Below are 24,566 nucleotides of genomic sequence, written 5' to 3' on the forward strand. Positions count from 1 at the left end.
TGTCCAAAGAATAATACTCTATTGAGTAAGTTTGAAATGTTGTGTAGTTGAAAAATAAATTTTTTGGGCTAAATTTGATGTTATTTGAATGAATAATGATAAGAGACTTATATAAGTAGTTAAAATAGTATGAAATTTGAATATTTGTAATATAAAATTTATTATGATTAATAATATCATTATGACATTTGTAATATGGATGTTTATTATATTTAATGAGTTATTTATAGAAATTAATAAATTAATTATTGGGGTTATAAATTTATTATATTATTTATAACGGTAACATATAATAAATATAGGAATACGGATTCAATGTTTTTGACTTTTTGTAGATTACAAATTTAGTTAGATACTATTAACTTCTAATTATTATCATTGGTAAATTTGTAACCTAATTTGCATATATTTCTATTACTTGTATATATATATTTTGCTGATTTTAAAGATAATAGTTAATTTGGTAAAAATTGAGTGGTTGATTCTAAAATTTTGTCAAATAATGCTGTTAACATGGTATTAATAAGAGAAAAAATATATTTTAAAAAGTAATACGAGTAAACTTAGCTATTTATTTTTATATATTAAGAATAGATAGATTGTTAAACCAGTTAAATAATATTTACCATAATAAAAAATAAAACTAGTTAATTCATAGTTGGCGAAGTAAAAAAGAGTAGACTTGTTAACATACCAAAAAGAAAGATATTTAATTCGATTGATAGTCGTTAATATCATACCAAAAGTCCAAAACTAACATGTTTGCAAAGAAAAACAAAATGATAATAGAAAAATTTATAATATTTTTTAGTACAGTTTATAAATCAAATAAAATTTAAAGTGAATAAATCTACTATTAATTTTATGAGTAAAGTAACAATTATATTTGGAGTATTTCGATTTTAGATTAATTAGTCTTTGAAAAAAAATATGTCAATTAAATCCTCTATGATACTAAACGGTAGACATGTTATATCTTTCCGTCAATAGATAATGTGAAACAAAATAAAGCTGTTCATATGTTTCATTGTTTTGTTATCTGCAATAACGTCACCGGTTACTATCTCATGAGCATGAAAACAATGCCATTTTGGATAATGAAGCATTTAGTATCTTCTAAGTTTTCATATAACCCTTATCAACTGCTCTAGATTTATCATAAATCTTAACGAAGAAAGTGGCGTTGACTCTAAAAGTTGTTATTTTTGTGACGATAACAGACATGTCATTATAGTTAAGAGTATATATAAACACCATTGTTTGTTATTTTAGAGGACCTAATTAATACTTTTTTTTTTTTTCAGAAACTAATTAATCCAAAGTCAAAATTTTCAAAACCTACTTGTCACTTTAGCGGAATTTTATTTTGAATTATTTATCATATTTATTTTAATGTGCCTTTTTTCCTCTCTCAAATCATATCATAGCTTTGCCAATGAGTTATAGCTCAAATGACATAGTCTTTCCATACTCATCTAAGAAATTACGGGCTCGAGTCTCCTTATCATGGGTAAAAAAAAACTATATCATAGCTTTGTTTCTCTCACCATTCACTACCAACGTTCATTCATTTTATGGACTCCTCTAAAGCTAAGATGGTCTAGGTCAAGAGTTTACTTTTGTTATACGAAGAATATAAAAAGTTTTACACAGTTAAGTAGTTAATTAATTAAATTCATGCGTTTAGCTGACCTTTAAGTAATGAATTTGAAAATTAGTTATTTTTGTTGCTATGACAATATGTGATTAGTTATCTATATAAAATTCTTTTACAATGCATGAAAATTAAATTCCTAAATCAAACCAGAAAAATAGTCACTTATGGAGGAAGCCTGTTCAGACAGTTGCACAAAGTCTATGCATGGTTAATTGGTAATATCTTAATAATACAATATTTTTAAGAGGCCCAACAACTATGTTTAGCTATGTTACATATTGATACTTAATAAATCTTAGTCCTTAGCTAACACTACAAGGAAAATTATGCAGCACTCTCAATAGTCGAAGAAGATTTTTGCAATAAAGACTAGGTGTGAATTATTTTTAATTTATCCTAATGAGAATTAAACAAGAGATTGGAACTTTGATGCACTTTTTCTTATACATGTGACATTCTGCTGGTTAACTTCCATCTACTTCTATATACAACTACTTCCTCTGAATATTTTATTTGAAGCATAGCTAGATACAACCTTATGCAATGAAGATCTAGTGCAAAATCTAATCAAAGAAGTGGTCAATAGAAATGTGTGATGAATCCTTCTCAAGTTCAATAGCTTCAACTGCAAAGCTTCTACCTTTCAAGAACCAACTATACCATTTTGCAGAGAGTTTTGGGTATCTCTTCAACTCTGGATCGTTTCGATCAACATAGTATAGACCAAAGCTTGATTCATATCCATCCAGTAACTCAAATAAATCAATGAAAGACCATGCAATATACCCCTTTAAATTTGACCCATTTCTGCAAAAAAAAAAAAATTGGTACAACAGAAAATTAGAGACCATATGACCAATGTACACTTTCTGGATGACAAGTAGAATGGAAGTGATCAAAATTTTGCTTTTCAAAAATTAGATTAACCATAATCAATTGATAGAAAAGGATTCAAAAGTAATAAGTTTTTTCTATAACTTGAAAACAGAACAACAATTTTGCTTTTGGAGAAATAATTATCATAATGCATCCAAGCTCAAAATAGTTTTTGCTTTTGATGAAACCAATTCCAAAGAATTTAATTTTAGCATAGTATTAGAGGCATGCTTTGTAAAGCTTATCTAAATGCACCTCCATACCTCAAGGAATGAAGTGTGGCACCAATATATCCTTGCAAGTATTTCACTCTTGACACATCTTGTAATGATGCATTGCTTGCTGTCCTTTGACCTGACCACACAAAATGCAAGCAAAGTCTTTATCAACAACAAGCCATTGTTATGAGCAAGAAACACGATTGAAATGCAGAATGTCTTGTAATATCAAGTTGCTTTATCTTATCACAAGAAGATATGTTTTCCCTTAAAAACATAGATTGCAGATAAAGAGAGAGAGATATACCATTTTCATAAATGAACATTGGGGGGTTGCCATAATTGAGCTTGAAATGATTCAGTTCTTCAATCAGACCCCACGGTTCAATAGGGTACTGAGTCAAGCAAAGAAAGTTAGTCATACAGCAAAGTAACCAAAAAACTGAATCAAATAATTATGTGAAACCTTGTTTTCTTTTAGATCATTACCTCAGCATTTGCAAACAAATCAGATCCATCTACAAAACCAGTAAAATCCTAGTTATTCACCTTCATCCACCAATCATTCAAAAAAGAATCAGATGAATGACTGTGTGAAACAATGATAATTGTTAGAGAAAAATGCTAAATAATACCAAAGTTCAGCCAGTTGTAAATTACACAAAAGAATGAGAAAAACATAAGCGATGCAATTAGTATTTCAAGCTTATAGAACAACTCCAGTCTCTCAACTCCAGTCTCTTACTAGATTCACTAGAATTAAACATAGCTACGCAATGAATTACTTACGCATAAGCACAGCCATATCTGCACTGAAATCTCTCAGATTGCTCTCCAGAACCAAGGAATTATCTGTGATATTAAGATTTGTGTAGTGAATTAAACCTATGAAGTCATATGAACCCTTAACTAGTTTTGATTCACGATCTGTGAAGGTTGGAATTCTTGTGCCTGCAATTTTCTTCATGGAAGTGGGATAGTCTCCATGCAGCAAGGGCTCCATCACCCTGAAATAGCACATAAATTTTGCAATATGTTTCACATTATATCATAGCCATAGCTCAAATTTCATGGGAGAAGCCTTGAAGAACTTCTTCGCAAAAGGAGACTCAGAAGTGCAAAATTGCTAGAAAGCCAAAAATTTTGCTCAAAATTTAGAATACTTATGGCATATAATATGTTAGACTCTGGTATGAGCGCCCGAATCATACCACCATTTTTTTCTTGCCATATTGAATTCTACTAACTAAAAATTCATGTTCAGAACCAGAGTTAATATCAAACAAAAGTATAAATATGTCCAGTGAAGGAAATCAAATTTTGGGCCTACTTGGAACTGAGAATAAGGGTGACCTTGAGCGTAAAACGAACTAGTTTGTAGGGTGTATAACTTACCAACCAACAAAAAAATCACGGGCTCTTTGTGCTGCTAGTATGTCTTTTTCAGTAGTTGTATTGGGGAAGAACCCAAATGAGTACACAGAGATACCAACAAATCCATTTTGTTTCTCCTGCAAGGTATAAGTGAAGTGCCTATCAAATAATGTAAACATTTTTTGCCAACAAAATTTCCTTTGAGCAAGAAGATTAAAATTTGATATAAACATTAGCAGGTCAAGAGCAAATATAAGGATCAGATGTCTCAATAAGTTGAAGCTCTTGATACTTAAAAAGTGAAAACAGAGAAATAGAAATGACCATCTGAAATTGTGTATATATATATATAAAAACAAAAAGCAGAACTGAAAATGCAAAGTACGAAAAAAAGGTTAGGCATGATACCTTATATTTTGTCCTATACAATCTTACAGCTGAAGAATGTGCTAACAAAATATGGTGAAGTGCCAAGTAGGGTTCAGTTGTTGAGTTGCCACGTTTGCTTTTGTTAACACAAAATGGAGGAGAACAATGATGTGGTGGACCATTTCCCTGATCATAACCACCCAGGGAAAACACATTTGGCTCATTGATAGTAATCCAGTAAGAGACCCTGTCACCAAACTCTCTAAAACACACATCTGCATAGTTTGTGAAGTCTCTTCTGCATTCAAATACACCAAATAGTTTTTCCATTAATATTTTGTAAAAGTATGCATATGGTTGCTATAAAGCACAATTGTTAGACTAGCCATAGTTTTTACCAGCATAAAAATGTGAAAGGCCTAGGATCATATGAAGAAGCTAAGCAAGATGAAAATAGCAATAAGAAATTAAAGGGGACTAGAGGATTGAAAGGATAGTACCAATACCAAGGTACATAACTAGAATTTAGTTCTTAGTAGCTCTCCAGAATGAATATTCTGAGTGAAAATAGTTGTTAATGCAAAATAAACTTCATAAACTAATGTCAACAACATTATGGTGCAGGAGATCAAGAGAGTACACGATTTTACGGCTAATCCATCCTCCATATTCATCTTCGAGAGCCTGTGGAAAATCAAAGTTGTGTAGAGTCACATGTGGTTGGATTCCTGGTCATGGCACAACAATGGCCTAAATCAGTTGAAGAAACAGAACATATTGGAAGTAAATTTTCCAAAACAAGGTTTTGTTTCTCAAATTTAAAATTCATATCAAACCATTGCTGATGAGCTCATTGATGAGATTGTTGTAGAACTCTAGTGCCTTGGGGTTGACAGGTCCTCTACCATCTGAGGAGAAAGATCATTATTCACAAATGCATTAAGAAAAGTGTTATTGGAGAAAGAAAGAGAGTTAATTAAGCATTCAATATTTCAATGTATCTCATCATATATACAGGTTTCAGAATTATATACTTGGAATCAATCTTGACCAAGAAATGGAGAATCTATAGGCTTCAAGGCCTGATTCCACCATGAGCTTCACATCTTCCTACATTACATATTTCCAAAGACACAATTGAATTGTTAAAACTCCATTCAGAACTTTCAACAAACAGGTGAACTACAAGAAATGCATTGTAGGAAAAAGGAATGTAAATTGAAGCTAGGGCCCATTTTCTATTGACCTTATATTTATGGTATCCATCACAAGCTACATCTCCATTTTGTCCACCATGCACATACCCTGAAAATTTAAAAATAACACCATGAGTGCATAATTAAAAAACAGAACTTGTAATTCCCAATTTCTTTTTATCACTATTTTCTCAGTTTCACTTCAAAAATATTTTCTTAATTAAAAAAAATGGTTAAGGATTCCATTAAGTAAATTAAGAACTGTTAATTAATACACAACTTTGGAAAATGATTATTTTTTTCTATTTTCAAAATTCAAATCCAAGATTATTTGTTGAAGGACCAAAGCTACTATAATCATTATGTTAATTTAATTATTTCTTCCATATATTTTTTTGTATTTTTTTAAAGAGTTTAATATTCTTGCGTACAATCACAACCATTTTCTTGAATGACCATTTATGTAAGATAGTTATTTTTACTAATGTGACGTTTATGTGATTGGATGCAAATATAAAATGGTTTTGCACTGACAAAATTAAATTCTTTTTTGAAAAGAAAAACAATAATGAAATTTTAATTATTTCATAAAAAATGGAACCACAATCTGAAGTATGAACCTTAAACAGAAACAGTATCTAACAGTATCTATTAATTTCATGATGATGGTGTTGATGGGCCCATTTTACTATATTATCTAGGAAAGTTATTTATCCATAGTTTTGGTACTAACTGAGCCTAGTACTTGTACATTAGTTGTTTTCATTCACATGCAAACACACTACAAATCTGGCACTGCTCTTAGCTTTCCTATTATTATTAAATTTATAAATTTATTTTATTACTATATATCTTAATTTTAAGGGTAATTAGATTTTTATTTTTTACTTTATCAAATTTTTTATTTTAGACTAATTTGATCTAGAAAAGTATATCAATTATTACAAAAATTGAAAAAGGTAATTTATTGATAATATTATTAAATTAAATTTAAGTAATACAAAGGGAGAATAATAGAATAATTTTTAATATATTTGTAGATTAAGAATATAATTGATAATTAAATAATAATTTTTATATAAAAAAGGAACGACAAATATTATTAAAAACAAAAGCCAAAATAACATAAAAAGAAATGTAGAAAGTAACTCAAATATTTTTACCTCCTTTAATTTATTCAAGTGAAGTATTGAGAGAGAGAGAGAGAGAGAGAGAGAGAGAGAGAGAGAGAGAGAGAGAGAGAGAGAGAGAGAGAGAGAGAGAGAGAGAGAGAGAGAGAGAGAATTTTACTCATACTTGAGTGAGCATATGCAAGTTGAATTAAAATAGTTATTATTTGTTAAATTCCAACGACTATGATATGTCAACTCTATATATATGGCATCTATTGTATATAATATATTCTCTAAATTTTAATAGGAAAATAAAATTTAGGAAACCATCATCATTGAGTACACCATTCTAAAATGTTGAGACTGATTCAAAGTTATCCAGGTTCTAATTAAACACATGATTTAAGTGACTTTTTCTACTCCCCATATATATAGTTTGGAACTACGGACATTTTTATTAATACAAGAGTGTTCATATTATATACAGAGAAATAAGAGTGTTTCATATAACAAGAGTGTTCATATTATATATAAGAGTGTTCATAACATAAACTGTAATTTTAACCACGATTTAAGTTTTGACTATTTTCAAAAATGTATTACTCCCCGTTCTTAATAATATTAGATAGAGTCCTTGTACTTCTAATTGAATTTGAATTTGAAAACAAATATTACAACTTATGAAATTACTTATTCCAAAGATTTAAAAAATAAATCTATTTTTGGTCCTTATTTTTTAATGTAGAACCAGATGTATTTGAGAAAGTTTTGATGAATAAAAAGAGGCTAAAAATCCTATATAAATAGATAAGTGTAGATCAACTTACAATACTAACATTATAATTCAGCAATTTTTGTTAACTCTTGACAGAATGATTTACAAAAAGAGTGATTTGTCTATTTTTTCATAGTTAAAGATCGATTTATCATTTTTTTGGACAATTTGTAAAAACACAGTAAATAGAAAAAAAAAAGTTTTACTCAAATTTAAACGATTAAATTGAAATACATGAATAATTATATATTTAACACTGCACAAGAAATTGAAAACCAACCATCATGAGCATAAGTATCCCAAACACTGGGAGTTCTTCCATCTTCATCAGCAGCTCCTTCCCACTATATATATTCATATAATAAGATTTGAGAATAAAAGAAAATATTAGAAGAAAAGAATATATATATTCATATAATAAGATTTGAGAATAAAAGAAAATATTAGAAGAAAAGAAAGGGGATAGATCACAAACCTGGTAAGCAGATGTTCCAGAACCAAAGACAAAATCATTTGGGAAGTCATGTCTTGTGATTCTGAACTTTTCAGCACTATCAACTCCCAAAACCAAGTTTAGAAGAAGCATAAAACCAATAATAATAATAAGGCTCAAAGGCTCTTTATTGTTCTCCATCATCTTCACCAACTAAATTATTAAATCTTTGATTCCTAGTTTTTTCTTTGATCATGTAGTTGGTGTCCTAGCCTCATATATTGGCATTCATTCCCTGCATTCATATACATAATATATAAGTACCAAAGTGGACATGAAAAAGTCAACATTTATCTCTTGATGTTATCATAAGATATATCATTTTTATTTTTATTTTTTTGGTGTGTAGATGAAAAGGGTATATAATATGTGAAGTTCATGATGACTCTAGTGTTTTGTCTTTTGGGGGAAAAAAGTTTATTATTACAATATACAGCTATGCATACCAAATTTGGTATAACAAGTAACAACTATTTTTATGATATATGTGATATGAAATCTTGCGCTTTTTTATTTTTTACATTAGAAAAGAAGGTGTGTTTTATTGGATTATGGAGATAAGAGGTGTATCACAAAATTGTTGAAGAGAATAAAAAAAATTGGAGAGTCAAATTTAAAAAATTACAGATTAAAGGGTCGGATTTAAAAAATGACAAATCTAACTCATAATTTTATATTTATAATTTTTTATTTTTTTAAAATCACAAATCTGATTTTTATAAATTTTTTCAATCACAAATTTAAGAATTAAATTTGTGTATTAATAAAATTTCATTATAAAATCTGGCCCTTAAATTTTTTATTTTCACATTAAAAAAAATACTCAATTCATCCACATTAATCAAAACACATCATATTTATTCATTCAAAAAAAGTCAAAATTTTGATCTTCATAAAAAAAATATATTATTATTATTGTTGTTGTGGTTTTTTTTTTTTACGTCTTTGTGTGGTATATATATAATAGAAATTAAAAAGTATGTAAATAACTCTTAACCAATTAACTTTAAATAACCATAATTAATAATTATTGATTATGTTTTTTAAAAGATAAAATTTAAATAACTACTAATTAATGCTAATTTGAAAAATCAAAATTATAATTACTTGGTAGTTGACTAGTGAAGTTATCTAGTGAAGTTCTATATAATATCCACAAAAAGAATTGTTGGTTTTAGTTTTATGATTATTTTTCAAGAGAGTAGGTTTTGTTTGCTTACTTTTCAAAATCGTGGATAATGTGTTTGACGCAATTGCTAGAATTTTTAATTTCTCCAACATCTTCACGCCTCTTCTGCTAATATAATATTTTTAAAAGAGAAAGTAGAGTTACGTTGTTATTAATTAATAAATCCTTATTGGTCAATTTGGTTCACATGTCATGACAATGATGTGTCATTTGTTCAACATAAATTTAAAAAGGAAAATATACATGTTCCCTGATTAAGAAATGGATCCTAGCTAGAGGAATAGTGATATTTAAAGTTTTATAATAAGTAAACAGTTATATTATTGTTAATATTATTTTAATTAGGAAATAAGTTTTTGATACTTTTCAAAAATTAAATAATTACCAAAATATTAAAACTTAATAGATATTCTTTTTTTTTAGAAATTGAGTAAATTTATTGATGCAGAGAGAGTATTTCATCAATCTGAATATTTTATTTACTTTTAAATTATTAAAGGGCATGTTTCAGTGGATATAATTGGTAATGCATACATAGTGCAATGAGAGTCACATATGGTTATTAAACAAAACATTAAATTGGAATGTCAATAGTAATTAGAACTAGTTGTGGAATACAAATATTTTAGAGAAGTTCAAATTTATTATATGACTTGACTTACATGATACTCTATCAACTGAGACCTTTCGATTTAAGCGGCATTTAGCTTCTTCAAATATGTGTAAAAGATGTAACAAGGCGCAGGAGACTATGGAGCATTGTCTTAGAGACTGTAAACGATCAAAGGCAATTTGGCATATGTTAGATCCTAGTATCATGGACTCGACGGCTGGTACTGCTCTTGAAGAGTGGTTTCGGAAGGCCTTGGCTAATAATGAGGCGTCCTTTGGTGCAGGGGTTTGGTGGGTATAAAAACATAGGTGCAATGACATATTTAATACTGACAACCCTTGGACAGACCATAAGATTGTTGTTTTGGCCAGAATTACCGCCAAGGACTTCCAGATTTACAAGACTTGAAACAATGTCCTTAGAACTCTCTGAAATTGCCTATATTGGAAACCACCGGTAGACAATAGTTTTAAAGTTAATTGTGATGCAAGTTTGTATATGGATTCAAATTTAGTAAAATTTGAATGTATTATTAAAGATTTTAAGGGAGATTTGGACTGCTGAAAACATTCTCCCTTGCTCTATCATCATTCTATCATCAGATATTGTTTTAATAAAATTATTTGTTTTATAAAATGATATTTCATTATACCGTTTTATAAAATCAAATTCAACCACACATACATATACACACATTACTGAATATAATTTATGGTCGAAAGCAAGAAGAGTTTCAAGAGAATCAACCAAGATGAAATAAGTATGGACCACCTTCAATATTCGAAGTTCTATTATTCAACATCCTTACAAAAATTTTGTAAACACAAGCTGTTTTATGACATTGTTGTTTTGTTTCCTACCAATAAATACAACCATGCAAACTTCAAAGTACCTCTCAAAAACAAAGCAAGGAGAAGAAAGGGGAAAAAATTGCAATTGCTTCTATATCTTTTGAAAATTAGAGGATATAAATTACTCTCCCTCATATATATTTATTATATAATTTATCTATTTCGTATATTTTTAATGTAAGAATTGAATGAACTATCATACATTTAACTAATTTGATACATAACTAAATTTTGTATAAAATAAATTTTCGGAACACATTAAATATTCTCAAGAATTATACAAGTATTTAATTACTAATTAAGTTATATAATTCCGTGAGAATAAAAAATATATGATAAGTTATTAATTATCTAAAATTTAATTTAAAACATATTTTTCTATATTCGAATAAAATATGCAGAGAGATTTATTTTATATACGATAATATGTAAGAAAAGGTAAATTGCATGCCCTCTAATTTTTGAAGAATGCCGAGCAATAATTGACAAAAAAGAAATTGGATCCAATATCAATATTTTATCCATTTTATCACATGTATTATTCAATATAAATATAAATTTAATTTTTAATTCCGAGTTAGAGTAAACAAAATATGGATTTGATTTTACTATATTTAAATGAGTATTGGTGGGAAAAAAATTTGTACGTTTTTTTTTTCTTAGTACATGTGCATGACCGTGCAAACAAATAATAAATCCTAATAAAAAAAATAAAAGGAAAGTATATAAAAGCTACAAAAAGGAAACGTGTTGACAACAACGTAATTATATTTTATTAAGATTGCTATCTTTAAGGTCCAACATTATATTCGTTTTCAAAGGGAAAAAAACAATCATATATATAACGATGGTTGAAATAAATTAAATGATGAGTTTTCCAATTTACGGTGCACATTTTTCACTATAAAAAAAATTGTATTTATGCGTATGTTTAAAAAATTAATTATTAAATTAATTATTATATATTTATATATATTAGAAAATAAATAGATGTATTGTTTATAATTTTATACTAACATAATTACCTTTTATTATTATTTATTTACACACTAATATCCTCAATAAAATATACATGTTGTTTAATTTATTTTAATATATATTTTATATAAAAAATTGATTTTTTATATATGTATACGTAAATAGTTGAAAGAAAACGACATTGTACTGAATACATTTTTTTTTATTTGTCTATAGTTTCAAATTCCACGTAATCAAAAATTGAAAGCTGAAGAGTTTTATAAGGTTGAGACAATTCTCATCTTTCAAGTTAGTTTTGTTTCTAAAATAAGTTAGACCGATACTCATCAATTTCTAAAAGATTGCAATGTTAACTCTAAAAAGTTAGGGACGAATTATTAAACACATGATATCCATGATACAAATATCTTATAATAAATAAATTTAAAAAATTAATGCAATTATATTAAGTTTTGGGAGAAAAAAGCAAGAGAAAATACATGCAAAATTAAAGTAAACCTAATAGTCTTTGATTATGAGAATCAAGTGTTTGCCAATAATTATATAGAAAAAAAAGTGTTATATTGTTTTTGTTTAACAAGTAATTTAACTTTAATTTTATTACATTACTTTTCATTCAAGTGAATTTTTCAGGTTACTTTTGTTCAAAATAATCGTTATATTAATTTTTTTAGAAGGTATAAAAAAATAACTTTAAGTTAGTTAACATTAGTCAATTTTTTTTAGAATTTATAATTTATTATGGTCTAAAATTAAGAATTTAAAATCTATAATTTAAGATAAATAAAATAATTTTAAAAAATGCCTATTGTTGACTAAAATAAGTTAGTTCTCCAATATTTTGTTTTATATTTGTTATTAACATGTATAATAATTATTAACTATTAAAAATAAATTTAGAATATAGAAGTGAAAATGTCGTACTTTTTTATAATTAAATGACATTTCAAAGAATATGACATGTGAAAGCAATCAATGAAGGGTAGTAACAATGCCGTTGATAATTTTGTACTCCCTTAATTAATTCAATTCCAACTTTTGGTATATTTATGACTTTTTAATTTAATTAGATCGGATTAGATTGCACTTGGTGGACTTAATTACCCCCTGTTAATAAAAAGATAATTTAAGAGATAGGTATTGTCTACTAAATATTTTTAATTTAATAAGCATATATATGTATGTAGTAGGTTACTATCTGTTCATACCCTGACCCAATAATAAAGGTCCAGGTCCAAACGAAAGGCCTAGTCCAAAGGATTGAGCCTTGTTGAGCACTGACCTTCGTACTGAGAAGTCGGTCTTGACTACGATTTCGCTCCAAAGAAGTCGGGACGGAGAATAGTTGGCAGATCAACATCAATCCAAATGAGTAACTGCCCCTAAAATCTCTCTAACCACTTCCAGAAGCCATATCTTAACCTCCCTAAGATAAAAGGACGGTTATCACCCTAAAAGGGTGGCACTATTTCAGCGGTGGTTATTGGCTCACCACTATAAATATACTGACACTCTTCAGGTATCTCTAAACCCAATACATTCTAGACTTGCTCACACCCTTGCTAACTTAGGCATCGGAGTGTCTTTGCAGGTACCACCCCCCATTCACTCACGAACACAAGTCGGTAGGAGGCTCCAGCGCACAAACCTTCTCTGAGGCTACAATCCACCGACGATCGGGCCGGCTAATACAGTGCAGTCCATTAATCTCCGGTTACCCATCGTAACATTGGCGCCGTTGCCGGGGACCCGAGAGATCAACCAGTGATGACGGACAGATTCCCTGAAGAAGGACATGTGGAGACAGATTCTGAACAAGAGAATCAGAAAACTGGAAATAATAACCCAGATATGGCCCTCCACCAGGGAATCAGCGACCATCACAGGGAAGGCACCTCTGGAGTAAAAAATCCAAAGGTAAATTCCTTAAAAGGCCGCGAATCAGAAAATGATGAACCATCCCATGCAACCAAACTCATGGGATTGGTCCACGTCCACCAAAACCGTTTGGAGCAGTTAGAACAGGAACGGGAGCAACAAAGGAAGATTGAGAAGAACCTAAAAGAGGAGACGGAACGACGGAAAGAGTTAGAAAGAAAACTCTTGAAGTTGGAATCCTCCCTCAAAGGTCGGAACTCCCGCGACGAACGTGCAGAAACACCCTTAGGAGGGGAGGATCCCTTCAGCGAGGATATAATGAGGGCAAAAGTTCCGAGAAACTTCAAAAGCCCAGACATGGACTCCTATGACGGAACCACGGACCTGAAGCATCACCTAAGCAATTTCAAAAGTCGGATGTACCTGGCTGATGCTTCTGACGCAACACGCTGCAAAGCCTTCCCGACCACTCTGTCAAAGGCAGCGATGAAGTGGTTCGAGGGCCTCCTTCCAAGGTCAATCACCAGCTTTGAAGACCTATCAAGGAAGTTCTTGATGAGGTTCTCTATCCAGAAAGACAAAGTGAAACATGCACCAAGCCTCCTAGGAGTAAAACAGGAGGTCGGAGAGTCCCTACGAACCTATATGGAAAGGTTCAACAAAGCATGTTTGGAGATTCAAGACCTGCCCACCGAGGCAGTAATAATGGGGTTAGTCAATGGGCTTAGAGAAGGTCCCTTCTCGCAGTCCATATCCAAAAGACATCCCATCTCCTTGAGTGATGTGCAGGAAAGAGCTGAAAAGTACATCAACATGGAGGAAAATGCTAAGCTGAGAGACCTGAGTTGGCGACCTGGGCACCCTCCCTCAATAAAAGAGAGGGAGAGGGAGGCCAAGAAGAAGGAAGAACTCGGTCTCGACAGACCAAGGAAGTACCACTCTTACACTCCTCTAAAAGTTTCAATAGTGGATGTGTACAGAGAAATTTGCAACACTGAAAGGCTGCCACCCCCCAGACCCATCAAAAATAAAAAGGGGGGAAGCCGCAGCGACTACTGTGAGTACCATAAAATATATGGTCACTCCACGAACGATTGTTACGACCTTAAAAATGTGATAGAAAAGCTGGCTAGAGAAGGTCGGCTTGATAGATATCTCATAGAAAGGTCGGACAGTCATGGGAAGAGGAAGCGAGATGATATCGACAGAAGAGACCCACCACCACCAACTCCTGAGAGAGATATCCATATGATCTCAGGGGGGTTCGCGGGAGGGGGACTCACAAAATCCTCTCGCAAAAGGCACCTCAAGAGAGTCTATCAGGTCGGAGGAGAGTCATCTGATCTCCCCACCATCTCATTCACTAAAGAAGATGGGCAAGGAATAACCCCTGGACATGATGATCCAGTGGTAATAACTATGATCCTAGCCAATGCCCATCTCCACAGAACCCTAGTAGACCAAGAAAGCTCAGTGGACATCCTTTTTAAGCCCGCTTTTGACAAGTTAGGGTTGGATGAGAAAGAATTAAGAGCCTACCCCGACACTCTATACGGATTAGGGGACACGCCAATAAAACCACTGGGATTTTTGCCCCTCCACACCACTTTTGGAAAAGGGGAAAAATCAAAAACTCTGAGTATAGACTTCATAGTCATCGATGTCGGGTCAGCATATAATGCTTTAATCGGCAGAGCTACCCTTAATCGACTCGGAGCAGTGGTATCCACTCCCCACCTCTGCATGAAGTTCCTGACCTCAGCGGGAATAGCAACGGTAAGGGGAGATCAGAAATTGGCAAAGAAATGCTACAATGAAAGCCTAAATCTGAGGGGAAAAGGCAGAGAAGTTCACACAATAGAGCTCGGAGGTGCAAGGGCCAGAGAAGAGCTGCGACCACAACCGGGAGGAAAAACGGAGGAGATACAGGTCGGCAAAGAGGAAGGAAAAAATACTCACATAGGAGCCAACCTAGGGGAAACCCTAAAACAAGGGTTGACTAAGCTCCTAAGAGATAACTCCGATCTCTTCGCCTGGAAGGCCTCCGACATGCCCGGGATAAATCCCGAGCTCATGTCACATAAGCTCTCGGTCTACCCGGGATCCCGACCTGTTCAACAGAGAAGACGCAAGCTCGGCCCTGAACGAGCTCTCGTAGTGGAAGAACAAGTACAGGCACTTTTAGAAGCTGGCTTCATCAAAGAAGTCAAGTACCCAACATGGCTAGCTAATGTAGTGCTAGTTAAGAAACAAAATGGTAAATGGAGAATGTGCGTTGACTATACTGACCTAAATAAGGCATGTCCCTAGGACCCTTATCCACTGCCAAGCATTGATACCCTAGTAGACTCTAGCTCGGGGTATCAATACTTATCGTTCATGGACGCCTACTCGGGATATAATCAAATCCCAATGTATGAGCCAGACCAAGAGAAGACATCATTCATCACACCCAGAGCTAATTTCTGCTACGTGGTCATGCCATTCGGATTGAAGAATGCGGGAGCCACATATCAAAGGTTGATGAATAAAGTGTTTTCTTCTCACCTCGGAAATCTAATGGAAGTATATGTCGACGACATGCTGGTAAAGACCAAGAAAGAAGTCGACCTCTTGTCCGACCTTTCACAAGTCTTTGACACCATAAGGCTGCACGGGATGAAACTAAATCCCTCAAAGTGCGCCTTCGCGGTGGAAGCAGGAAAATTTCTAGGATTTATGCTAACACAAAGAGGGATTGAAGCCAATCCCGATAAGTGTAGAGCCATCCTAGAGATGAAAAGCCCGACTAGTTTGAGGAAAGTCCAGCAGCTGAATGGCCGACTTGCAGCCCTCTCCAGATTCTTGGCAGGATCGACACTAAAATCCCTTCCTCTGTTCTCCTTATTGAGAAATGGATGTCAGTTTGAATGGACTCCGGAATGCGAGGAGGCGTTCCAGGAGTTCAAAAAATTTTTAAGCAAACCTCCTATTCTGACTCGACCAGTATCTGGAAAAGACCTCGTCCTGTACTTATCCGTAGCGGACAAAGCTGTTTCATCAGCCCTGATAAGAGAAGACGAAGTCGGACAACATCCAGTTTATTTCATCAGTAAAGTTCTACAGGGCCCTGAGCTAAGGTACCACAAACTAGAGAAGTTTGCCTACTCCTTAGTAATAGCCTCACGAAGGCCACGACCTTACTTTCAGGCCCACACAATAAGAGTCCGTACGAACCAACCCATGAAGCAAATCCTCCAAAAGATGGATGTTGCGGGGAGAATGGTTCAATGGGCAATAGAGCTCTCCGAGTTCGACTTAAGATATGAAACTCGGACAGCGATTAAAGCTCAATGCCTCGCCGACTTCGTTGCAGAATACGCAGGGGATCAGGAGGAAAAACCAACTACATGGGAACTCTATGTAGATGGATCCTCCAATAAAACAGGAAGCGGCGCAGGCATAATATTGGTAGATGAAAGAGGAACCCAGATAGAGGTTTCACTAAAATTTGAATTTCCAGCTTCAAATAATCAGGCAGAATATGAAGCCTTGATTGCTGGATTGAAATTGGCAGAAGAAGTCGGTGCTACAAAGGTGATGATATACAGCGATTCACAAGTGGTGACCTCCCAGATAAGTGGAGAGTATCAGGCAAAGGACCCAAATATGAAGAGGTACTTGGAGAAAACTCTGGAGCACCTTAAGCGCTTTGCAGAAACCGAGGTCAAACACATAACTCGGGATCTAAACAGCAGAGCGGACGCCCTATCCAAGTTAGCAAGTACCAAACCGGGAGGGAACAACAGAAGTCTGATCCAAGAAACCCTCCAGGAACCCTCAGTAGTAAAAACAGAAGACAAACAAGAAGTACTTGAGGTAGTCGGTTTAAACCTCGGATGGATGAGCCCCTTGGTCGAATACATGAAATTTGACATCCTCCCTAAAGAGGAGAAAGAGGCAAAAAAGATCCGAAGGGAAGCACAACACTACACCCTGGTGAGAAATATTCTCTACAGAAGGGGAATATCAACACCATTATTAAAGTGTGTACCGACCTCAAGAACTGCCGAGGTATTAGAGGAAGTACATAGTGGGATCTGTGGAAACCATCTCGGAGCAATGTCACTAGCCAGGAAAGTAATCCGAGCTGGATTCTACTGGCCGACCTTGCAGAAAGATGCCACAGAGTTTGTGAAAAAGTGTCAACCATGTCAGATGCATGCAAATTTCCACGTGGCTCCATCAGAAGAGCTCATCAGTATCACTTCTCCATGGCCCTTTGCAAAATGGGGAATGGATTTATTAGGTCCTTTTCCCCAAGTACCAGGACAAGTTAAATACCTGATCGTGGGAATAGATTACTTCACAAAGTGGATAGAAGCAGAACCATTGGCCACCATCACTGCTCAAAGAAGTCGGAAGTTCCTCTACAGAAATATCATCACAAGATATGGGATACCTTATTCCATTACTACAGACAATGGAACCCAGTCCACCGACTCTACCTTTAGAAGCCTAGTAGCCAGTATGAAAATCAAGCACCAGTTCACCTCAGTGGAACACCCGCAAGCCAATGGGCAAGCCGAGGCAGCCAACAAAGTCATACTGACAGAACTAAAGAAAATGTTACAAGATGCAAAAGGAGCCTGGGCAGAAGAGCTCCCACAAGTGCTATGGGCTTACAGGACGACCCCCCAATCCGACTAGTTTTTGGCGTAGAAGCCATGATACCAATAGAAGTCAACGAACAAAGCCCAAGAGTGATTCTCCATGACGAGATCGGAAACATACAGGGGCACAAAGAAGAGCTCGACCTACTTCCCGAAGTACGAGAACAAGCCCGGATAAGAGAAGCAGCGCTGAAACAAAGGATGACTATAAGGTACAACAAAAAAGTCATTCAAAGAACATTTGCCCTGAACGACTTGGTCTTGATCAGAAACGACATTGGAGTCAACAAATCGGGGGAAGGAAAGCTCGCTGCAAATTGGAAGGGACCATACAAAGTCAATGAGGTCTTAGGAAAAGGTTATTACAGAGTGACCAACCTGAACGGCACTGAATTCCCAAGGTCGTGGCATGCTTGTAATATGAAAATGTACTACAGCTAAAAGCGAACTCTACTCCCTGATGTACACTTTTTCCAACTTCATGATTTTTTCCCAAAATCAAAGGGTTTTTTCTGGAGGAGGGTTTTTAACGAGGCATCATAGTAGAGGCTAAGGGAAAATAGGCTATTAAAAACCCTTAGTAGCAAGAAGGTACCTCCCCAATCAATAAAAGATCTTTTTTCATTTACAATATCTCTTATAAACTCCTTTCTATTTTCTAAGTCTTCCTACGAAACGCGCCGACTTAAGCTCGACAAAACGTGAAAATCCCATCAATCGATCTAGATGGTCGTCAGGATAAAACAACGAGGTACAAGTCGGTGTAAAGAGGTTATATAAGTTGATCGTAAAAAACTCGGAAACAATCCGACTCATAAGTCGAAATGAAAACCCGAGTAGAGAAGCTCGGAAACACTTCGACCCGTAAATCGGAGTGAAGAACCGAGTAGAAGAAAAACGCATCGCAAAAATAACCTAAGTCATAAGAACTCAATAAAGCAAAGTTAAGTATAAGGGGTAACAAAAAAAGAGATTGAAAAACCTAGGAAAAAGTTTAAAGGCTGTCCTAAAGTCCTTAAACAAAAAGGCTCAGAAAAACAGACAAGCCAAAGGGAAAGGTTTTCAGAAAAAAATCAAGGGGACTTCGAAAAATCAAAATCAGAAAAGCATACACGCATAAGGTAACTTAAACCCTTATCCAAAAAAGGGTATTTATTTTGCTAATTTAAAACCCTTATTTAAAAAGGTATTTTTAAATATTTTGTTTACGGCCTTGAAAGGCCAAAAAAAATTGTTCGACAAACACCACCAACCAAAAGCAAATAAAAGAGTTTAAAAATTGGGGACCCACAGGCCGGGCCCCCAAATAGCCCACAAATCATTTTTTAGGAAGAGGAGTAGACAGATCACCACCACCGGAGTCAGGAGAAGCGCCACCAGGACCGCGAAGAGGGGCATCCATAGGAGATGAAGAGGAAATAGGAGGAACTGCTGAAGAACTCGGAACATCCTTTCCACGAGGAGGAGACTCAATGATCCTCTGCCCTCGAGTCTTCAACTCTGATTCAGAAACGATCACAGGGACAGGGGGATCAACTATGGCTCCGTCAATAACAACTTTGTCAGTATGTAAAGGAGAAAGATCCAAGTCGGGAGCAATAACTCTGACTTGCTCCAGGAAGATCCTCCAAGACTCCTCGGCGCCATCAGCAATAGAGTCCTCCAACTCATTGTATGCCTTCCGAGAATTCAGCAGATCATTCTTCACAGACACAAGATCATTGAATAAACTTTGATAGCTAGCCTGCGCTGTTTTCCTCAAATCCATCTCCATGTTGCATTGGGCTTGTAAAACATTCCCCTTCTCCCGGAGGGCATCTCTCTCCTCCTTCAGCTTGGCGACTTCCTCCTTCAACTCCCTCTCATGCTCTTGGTATGAGCGAAGCCTTCCTTCCAGCTCCTCGACCCTCGAGGTCATCCCTAAAGAGCTGAGAGGAGCCTTCTCAAAAATATCTAAAAGTTTGCTGCAAACCCCCGCCGCCTTGAGACTCTCCTCAACCATAGTGGTAAGGTGGCTCCGAACAGACACATCATCCATGCTTATACGAGCATGGGGGTAGATGTTCTTTCGGACGAATGCAAGAGCATTCGCCTTAACCTCACCAGAAGAGCCAGACTCTAAGGTCTTGCGCTTCTTCTTTTCTGGCTCAGGGGAGGGTCGGACGACGGGGGGCAGTTGAGAGGAAACTGAAGAAGAAATCACAATGGGCTTGGAGAGAGTCCCAACGTTCTGAGGAGGAGGAGGAGGAGGAGAGATAACCCTGGTACCACCAGTCCTGGCGCGAGACTTTGCTTTGGCCTCCTGGACTCTCTGGTAAGATTCCTGAGCATTCGTCTTCGCCATTTCTGAAAAATAAAGTAATAGCTAATGAACTAAACAAGTTGGAAAGTTCAGTTAACGAGTCAGAAATCTAACAAACAAATGAAAGCTACCTAGCTGTGCTTGGATAAAGGTCGGAGACCCTTGGAGAAACTTTTTAGTGTCCAAATATGGGGCCCTCCCCCACACTTCTCGGAGGAACCCCACAATGGCGGCCTCTACTTCATCCAGGTCATCCAGACCATATTTCTCACAAGGGGAGGCCTCCAGCCAGTATAAAGGAAAGCGAGGAAAAGAATTATCATCCAGAAAAAAGGGGTGGTGACCCTCTACAGCTTGCACTTTGAAAAAATAATTTTTAAATTCGTGGAAGGATTTGTCAAAAAGGGTGAAGATTCTCCTACCTTGTATGGCTCGGAAGGAAACCCATTGTTGTTTATTGTTTAGCCCATTGAAGGGCTTGGTCATATGGAAAAGATGGAAAAAGATTTTCAGAGAGGTCGGGAACTCCAAAGCATGGCTAATAAATTGATAAATTTTCAAAAAACCCCAAGAGTTGGGGTGAAGCTGGGTAGGGGCAACCTGGCAGTGTTGTAAAACAGACATCTCAAAATCTGAAAAAGGTAGAAAAACGCCCAAACGGGTGATCATGCATTCATACATAAAGAAGAAATGAGGGGCCGTTTCGTTGGCCCTCCCATGGCAAACTCGGTCCTCTGGACTTGGGATAAGCAATTCATACTTAGGCTCGTCCTCATCCGAGGTACAGAGCCGGTGGTGAGTACGAAGATGGGTAATAAACTCAACATCAACCAACGGCTCCTCCCCTAGGACAGTAACATCAACCCAATCTACGGAAGCTATTTTCTTTTCTTAAAGAAGATGAGGAAACCTACAAAGGAAAAAAGAAAAGGAAAAATAAAAAACAAGGTCTCTAGAGGGGAGAAAGAGAAACCAAGCAGAAGTCTACAAACCTACTTATCTACAAAATAAAGGCATACGAAAAATATGAAAGAGGAAAGAAAACTGACCTTTATCTGAAAATGAGGGTTGCAGGAAGTAAAGCTTCGAGACGCAGAAGTGTGGCATGAACGAATGAAGAACGAACGAAGAGAAAAATTAGAAAAATTGCAGAAAGAAAATAACGAAAGAGAGGGAAAAGTATTTATAAATACTTTAGGGGCATAATGGTAAAAACGGGGCAGTCGTTAATAAGAATGCACCGTTACCAAAGCCATCAATCCCTAGGCGCATCCCTAACGGACACGACGCTTGAATAGACGTCACTGTCAGAAACAAAAGGCCACAAAAATCACGTCGGTTTAAAAACCCTCGTCTTCTCTAAGAAAGTCGGCTACGAACCCGAGTAAATTACTCGAACCCAAGTCTTAAAGAGATCTTGGGCTCGAGTAGGGCACTGTTCATACCCTGGCCCAATAATAAAGGCCCAGGTCCAAACGAAAGGCCTAGTCCAAAGGATTGAGCCTTGCTGAGCACCGACCTTCGTACTGAGAAGTCGGTCTTGACTACGATTTCGCTCCAAAGAAGTCGGGACGGAGAATAGTTGGCAGATCAACATCAATCCAAATGAGTAAATGCCCCTAAAATCTTTTTAACCACTTCCAGAAGCCATATCTTAACCTCCCTAAGATAAAGGGACGGTTATCACCCTAAAAGGGTGGCACTACTTCAGCGGTGGTTATTGGCTCACCACTATAAATTCACTGACACTCTTCAGGTATCTCTAAGCCCAATACATTATAGACCTGCTCACACCCTTGCTAACTTAGGCATCGGAGTGTCTTTGCAGGTACCACCCCCCATTCACTCACGAACACAAGTCGGTAGGAGGCTCCAACGCACAAACCTTCTCTGAGGCTACAATCCGCCGACGATCGGGCCGGCTAATACAGTCCAGTCCATTAATCTCCGATTACCCATCGTAACACTATCAACCCTATGAAAATGAAACTCTAAGGCAAACAAATATAAAATCAAAGATCATATCCTACTCAAAAGATGCCATTAGAAACATGTGATTGACCTTTCTTTAATAGTAGCTCCAATAATAGAAGTATTTATACCCTTCAAGAAATTGCTACACCATTTTCCTACATCAAACATTTCTGTTTGCGGGTAATGTTAGGGAGACAAAAAAAATTATCAAAACTTTTTTATTTAGCATTCATTAATTATTATAATAATTAATGAATGTTAAATAAGACAAGTTATATTTGTTTTTGACTGATTTTCTTTAGTTACCAAACATTTTTATTTGCTGAGAATATAGGATAGTGATGTACAAAATCATCTAATTCGAATTATTAAAAAAAAATAAGACAGAGCAATAGAAAAAGAATTTATATTTATTTAAGTTGTTATGAATGATACAATAAGTATATATATATATATATATATATATATATATATATATATATGAGTATTTATAAATATTAAGAAAATCAAAATAATAAAAATATAATATTTTATAATAAATATTCATTAAATATATTAAATAATATTAATTAATCTAATTGGTTATAATTATACTCTCAAATAAATAAAACTAATCAACCGAATTAAAAAAGATAACCGAGTAAATTAAAAACAAAAAAAATCGAAAAATAAAATTTAACAGTTTTTTCTTGGATTTGATTTGATTTTTAATGCTGACAGCAAATATGTAAATCAAACAAAAAACATTACTAAAAATTTAAAATTATTATAATACCCTTAAACTAACTAACCCTAATTAACACTTCCTATTTTTTAGGTATCTCTTCAATTCAGGATTTCAGGATCATTTCGATCAACATAGTATAGGCAAAAACTTGAGTTTGTGAAGCAAATTTTACAAAATTCAGTGAGCATTCAAGGACTTTTTTTTTTGAATTTGCCTCTTCATGATGAGATGCATGCATGGTAGGTCAACATCTTGATGCAAAAGTCCAAAAATGGGAAGGATGACTTAGATGGTTTGTCCATTTTTAACAGAGAAAGAGAAACGTAATTGTTGAGCTTTTCACTTCGCCAAAAACCATACGCCTCTTTATGACTATGATGTATTATTAAGTTAAAGATGAAAATTTAGGTGCAGTCGACTTCACGCGAAGTTGATAATTGAGAATTATTAAATAATTTGACTGATTTAATCTAACAATTCTCAGTTATTAATTTTATTTTTACCAATTTCATCATTTAATTTTGTTTGGCCGTTTTTCATTGTCTCCTTTTGTTTAGATGTTTGGTGTAAATTATCTACAAAAGGTAATCCTAAAATAAAGTTAGGAATATCTACAAAAATCGGTAATTTTTCAAATATGCGTATTATTTTTAAGTCTTTTTGCTTTCAGTATTAAAAATAAAATTTTATTATTAATACATTGATGATGTAAGAAAAATTTATATATGTATCCAATGATATATTGTCATATTAACCATCAAAGCGTGAGTGATAAAAAAAATAGATATAATTAAATAATTGTATAAATTAACTTATTTTGTTTGCACATTAAAACTAAACTCTATAAATAATTGATAGAATGAAAAAAAATACTTAAAAAATAAGAAAATAGCATACACAAAAAATATATATAAAAATTTCATTTCACAAATTTTTAATGATTTTTTTTTTTTGGTCTAATACTCAGTTCCCAAAATAAACTTTGTTTGACGAATAGTAAGCATATTCTGTTAAATTTTTTTTTGCTTAGAACACACCTTTAATATATAGAGTGTTTTTAGGGTATTATTTTTTATATCTTCAATAAATAAATTAATTGATATATATATATATATGAAATTGGTATTACTTTAGAAATATAGTATTATTTTGATGAAAAATTAAAAAATTTTTATCATTCGTATAATTATGTTGATAAAATAATTAAAAATAATATAAAATTCTAAATGAATTAAGACTAAGTATTGGAGGAGTAAATTTTATTTTAAATTTTAAACTATTATTTATAATATATGATCCTATAAATATTATTGTAGAACTCAGAATAAAATT

The 24,566-nt window shown here is 34.1% G+C and overlaps 1 protein-coding gene across 1 annotated transcript; it reads right to left on the minus strand.

The window, feature by feature from the left end:
* Positions 1-2,011: 2,011 nt before the first annotated feature.
* LOC112756154 (hydroxyisourate hydrolase) lies at positions 2,012-8,594 on the minus strand. The gene is made up of 13 exons (XM_025804614.3): positions 8,053-8,594; positions 7,858-7,921; positions 5,741-5,799; positions 5,529-5,604; positions 5,331-5,402; positions 5,135-5,222; positions 4,534-4,792; positions 4,147-4,262; positions 3,541-3,758; positions 3,241-3,269; positions 3,059-3,146; positions 2,797-2,887; positions 2,012-2,464 (listed from the first exon to the last, which is right to left on the minus strand). Exons 1-13 carry the CDS (start codon positions 8,212-8,214, stop codon positions 2,221-2,223), a joined length of 1,566 nt encoding a protein of 521 aa, XP_025660399.1. The 5' UTR covers positions 8,215-8,594; the 3' UTR covers positions 2,012-2,220.
* Between the last annotated feature and the right edge of the window lie 15,972 nt (positions 8,595-24,566).

This window comes from Arachis hypogaea, chromosome 2 (assembly GCF_003086295.3).
Source record: "Arachis hypogaea cultivar Tifrunner chromosome 2, arahy.Tifrunner.gnm2.J5K5, whole genome shotgun sequence".
In the NCBI taxonomy this organism is placed as follows: domain Eukaryota; kingdom Viridiplantae; phylum Streptophyta; class Magnoliopsida; order Fabales; family Fabaceae; genus Arachis; species Arachis hypogaea.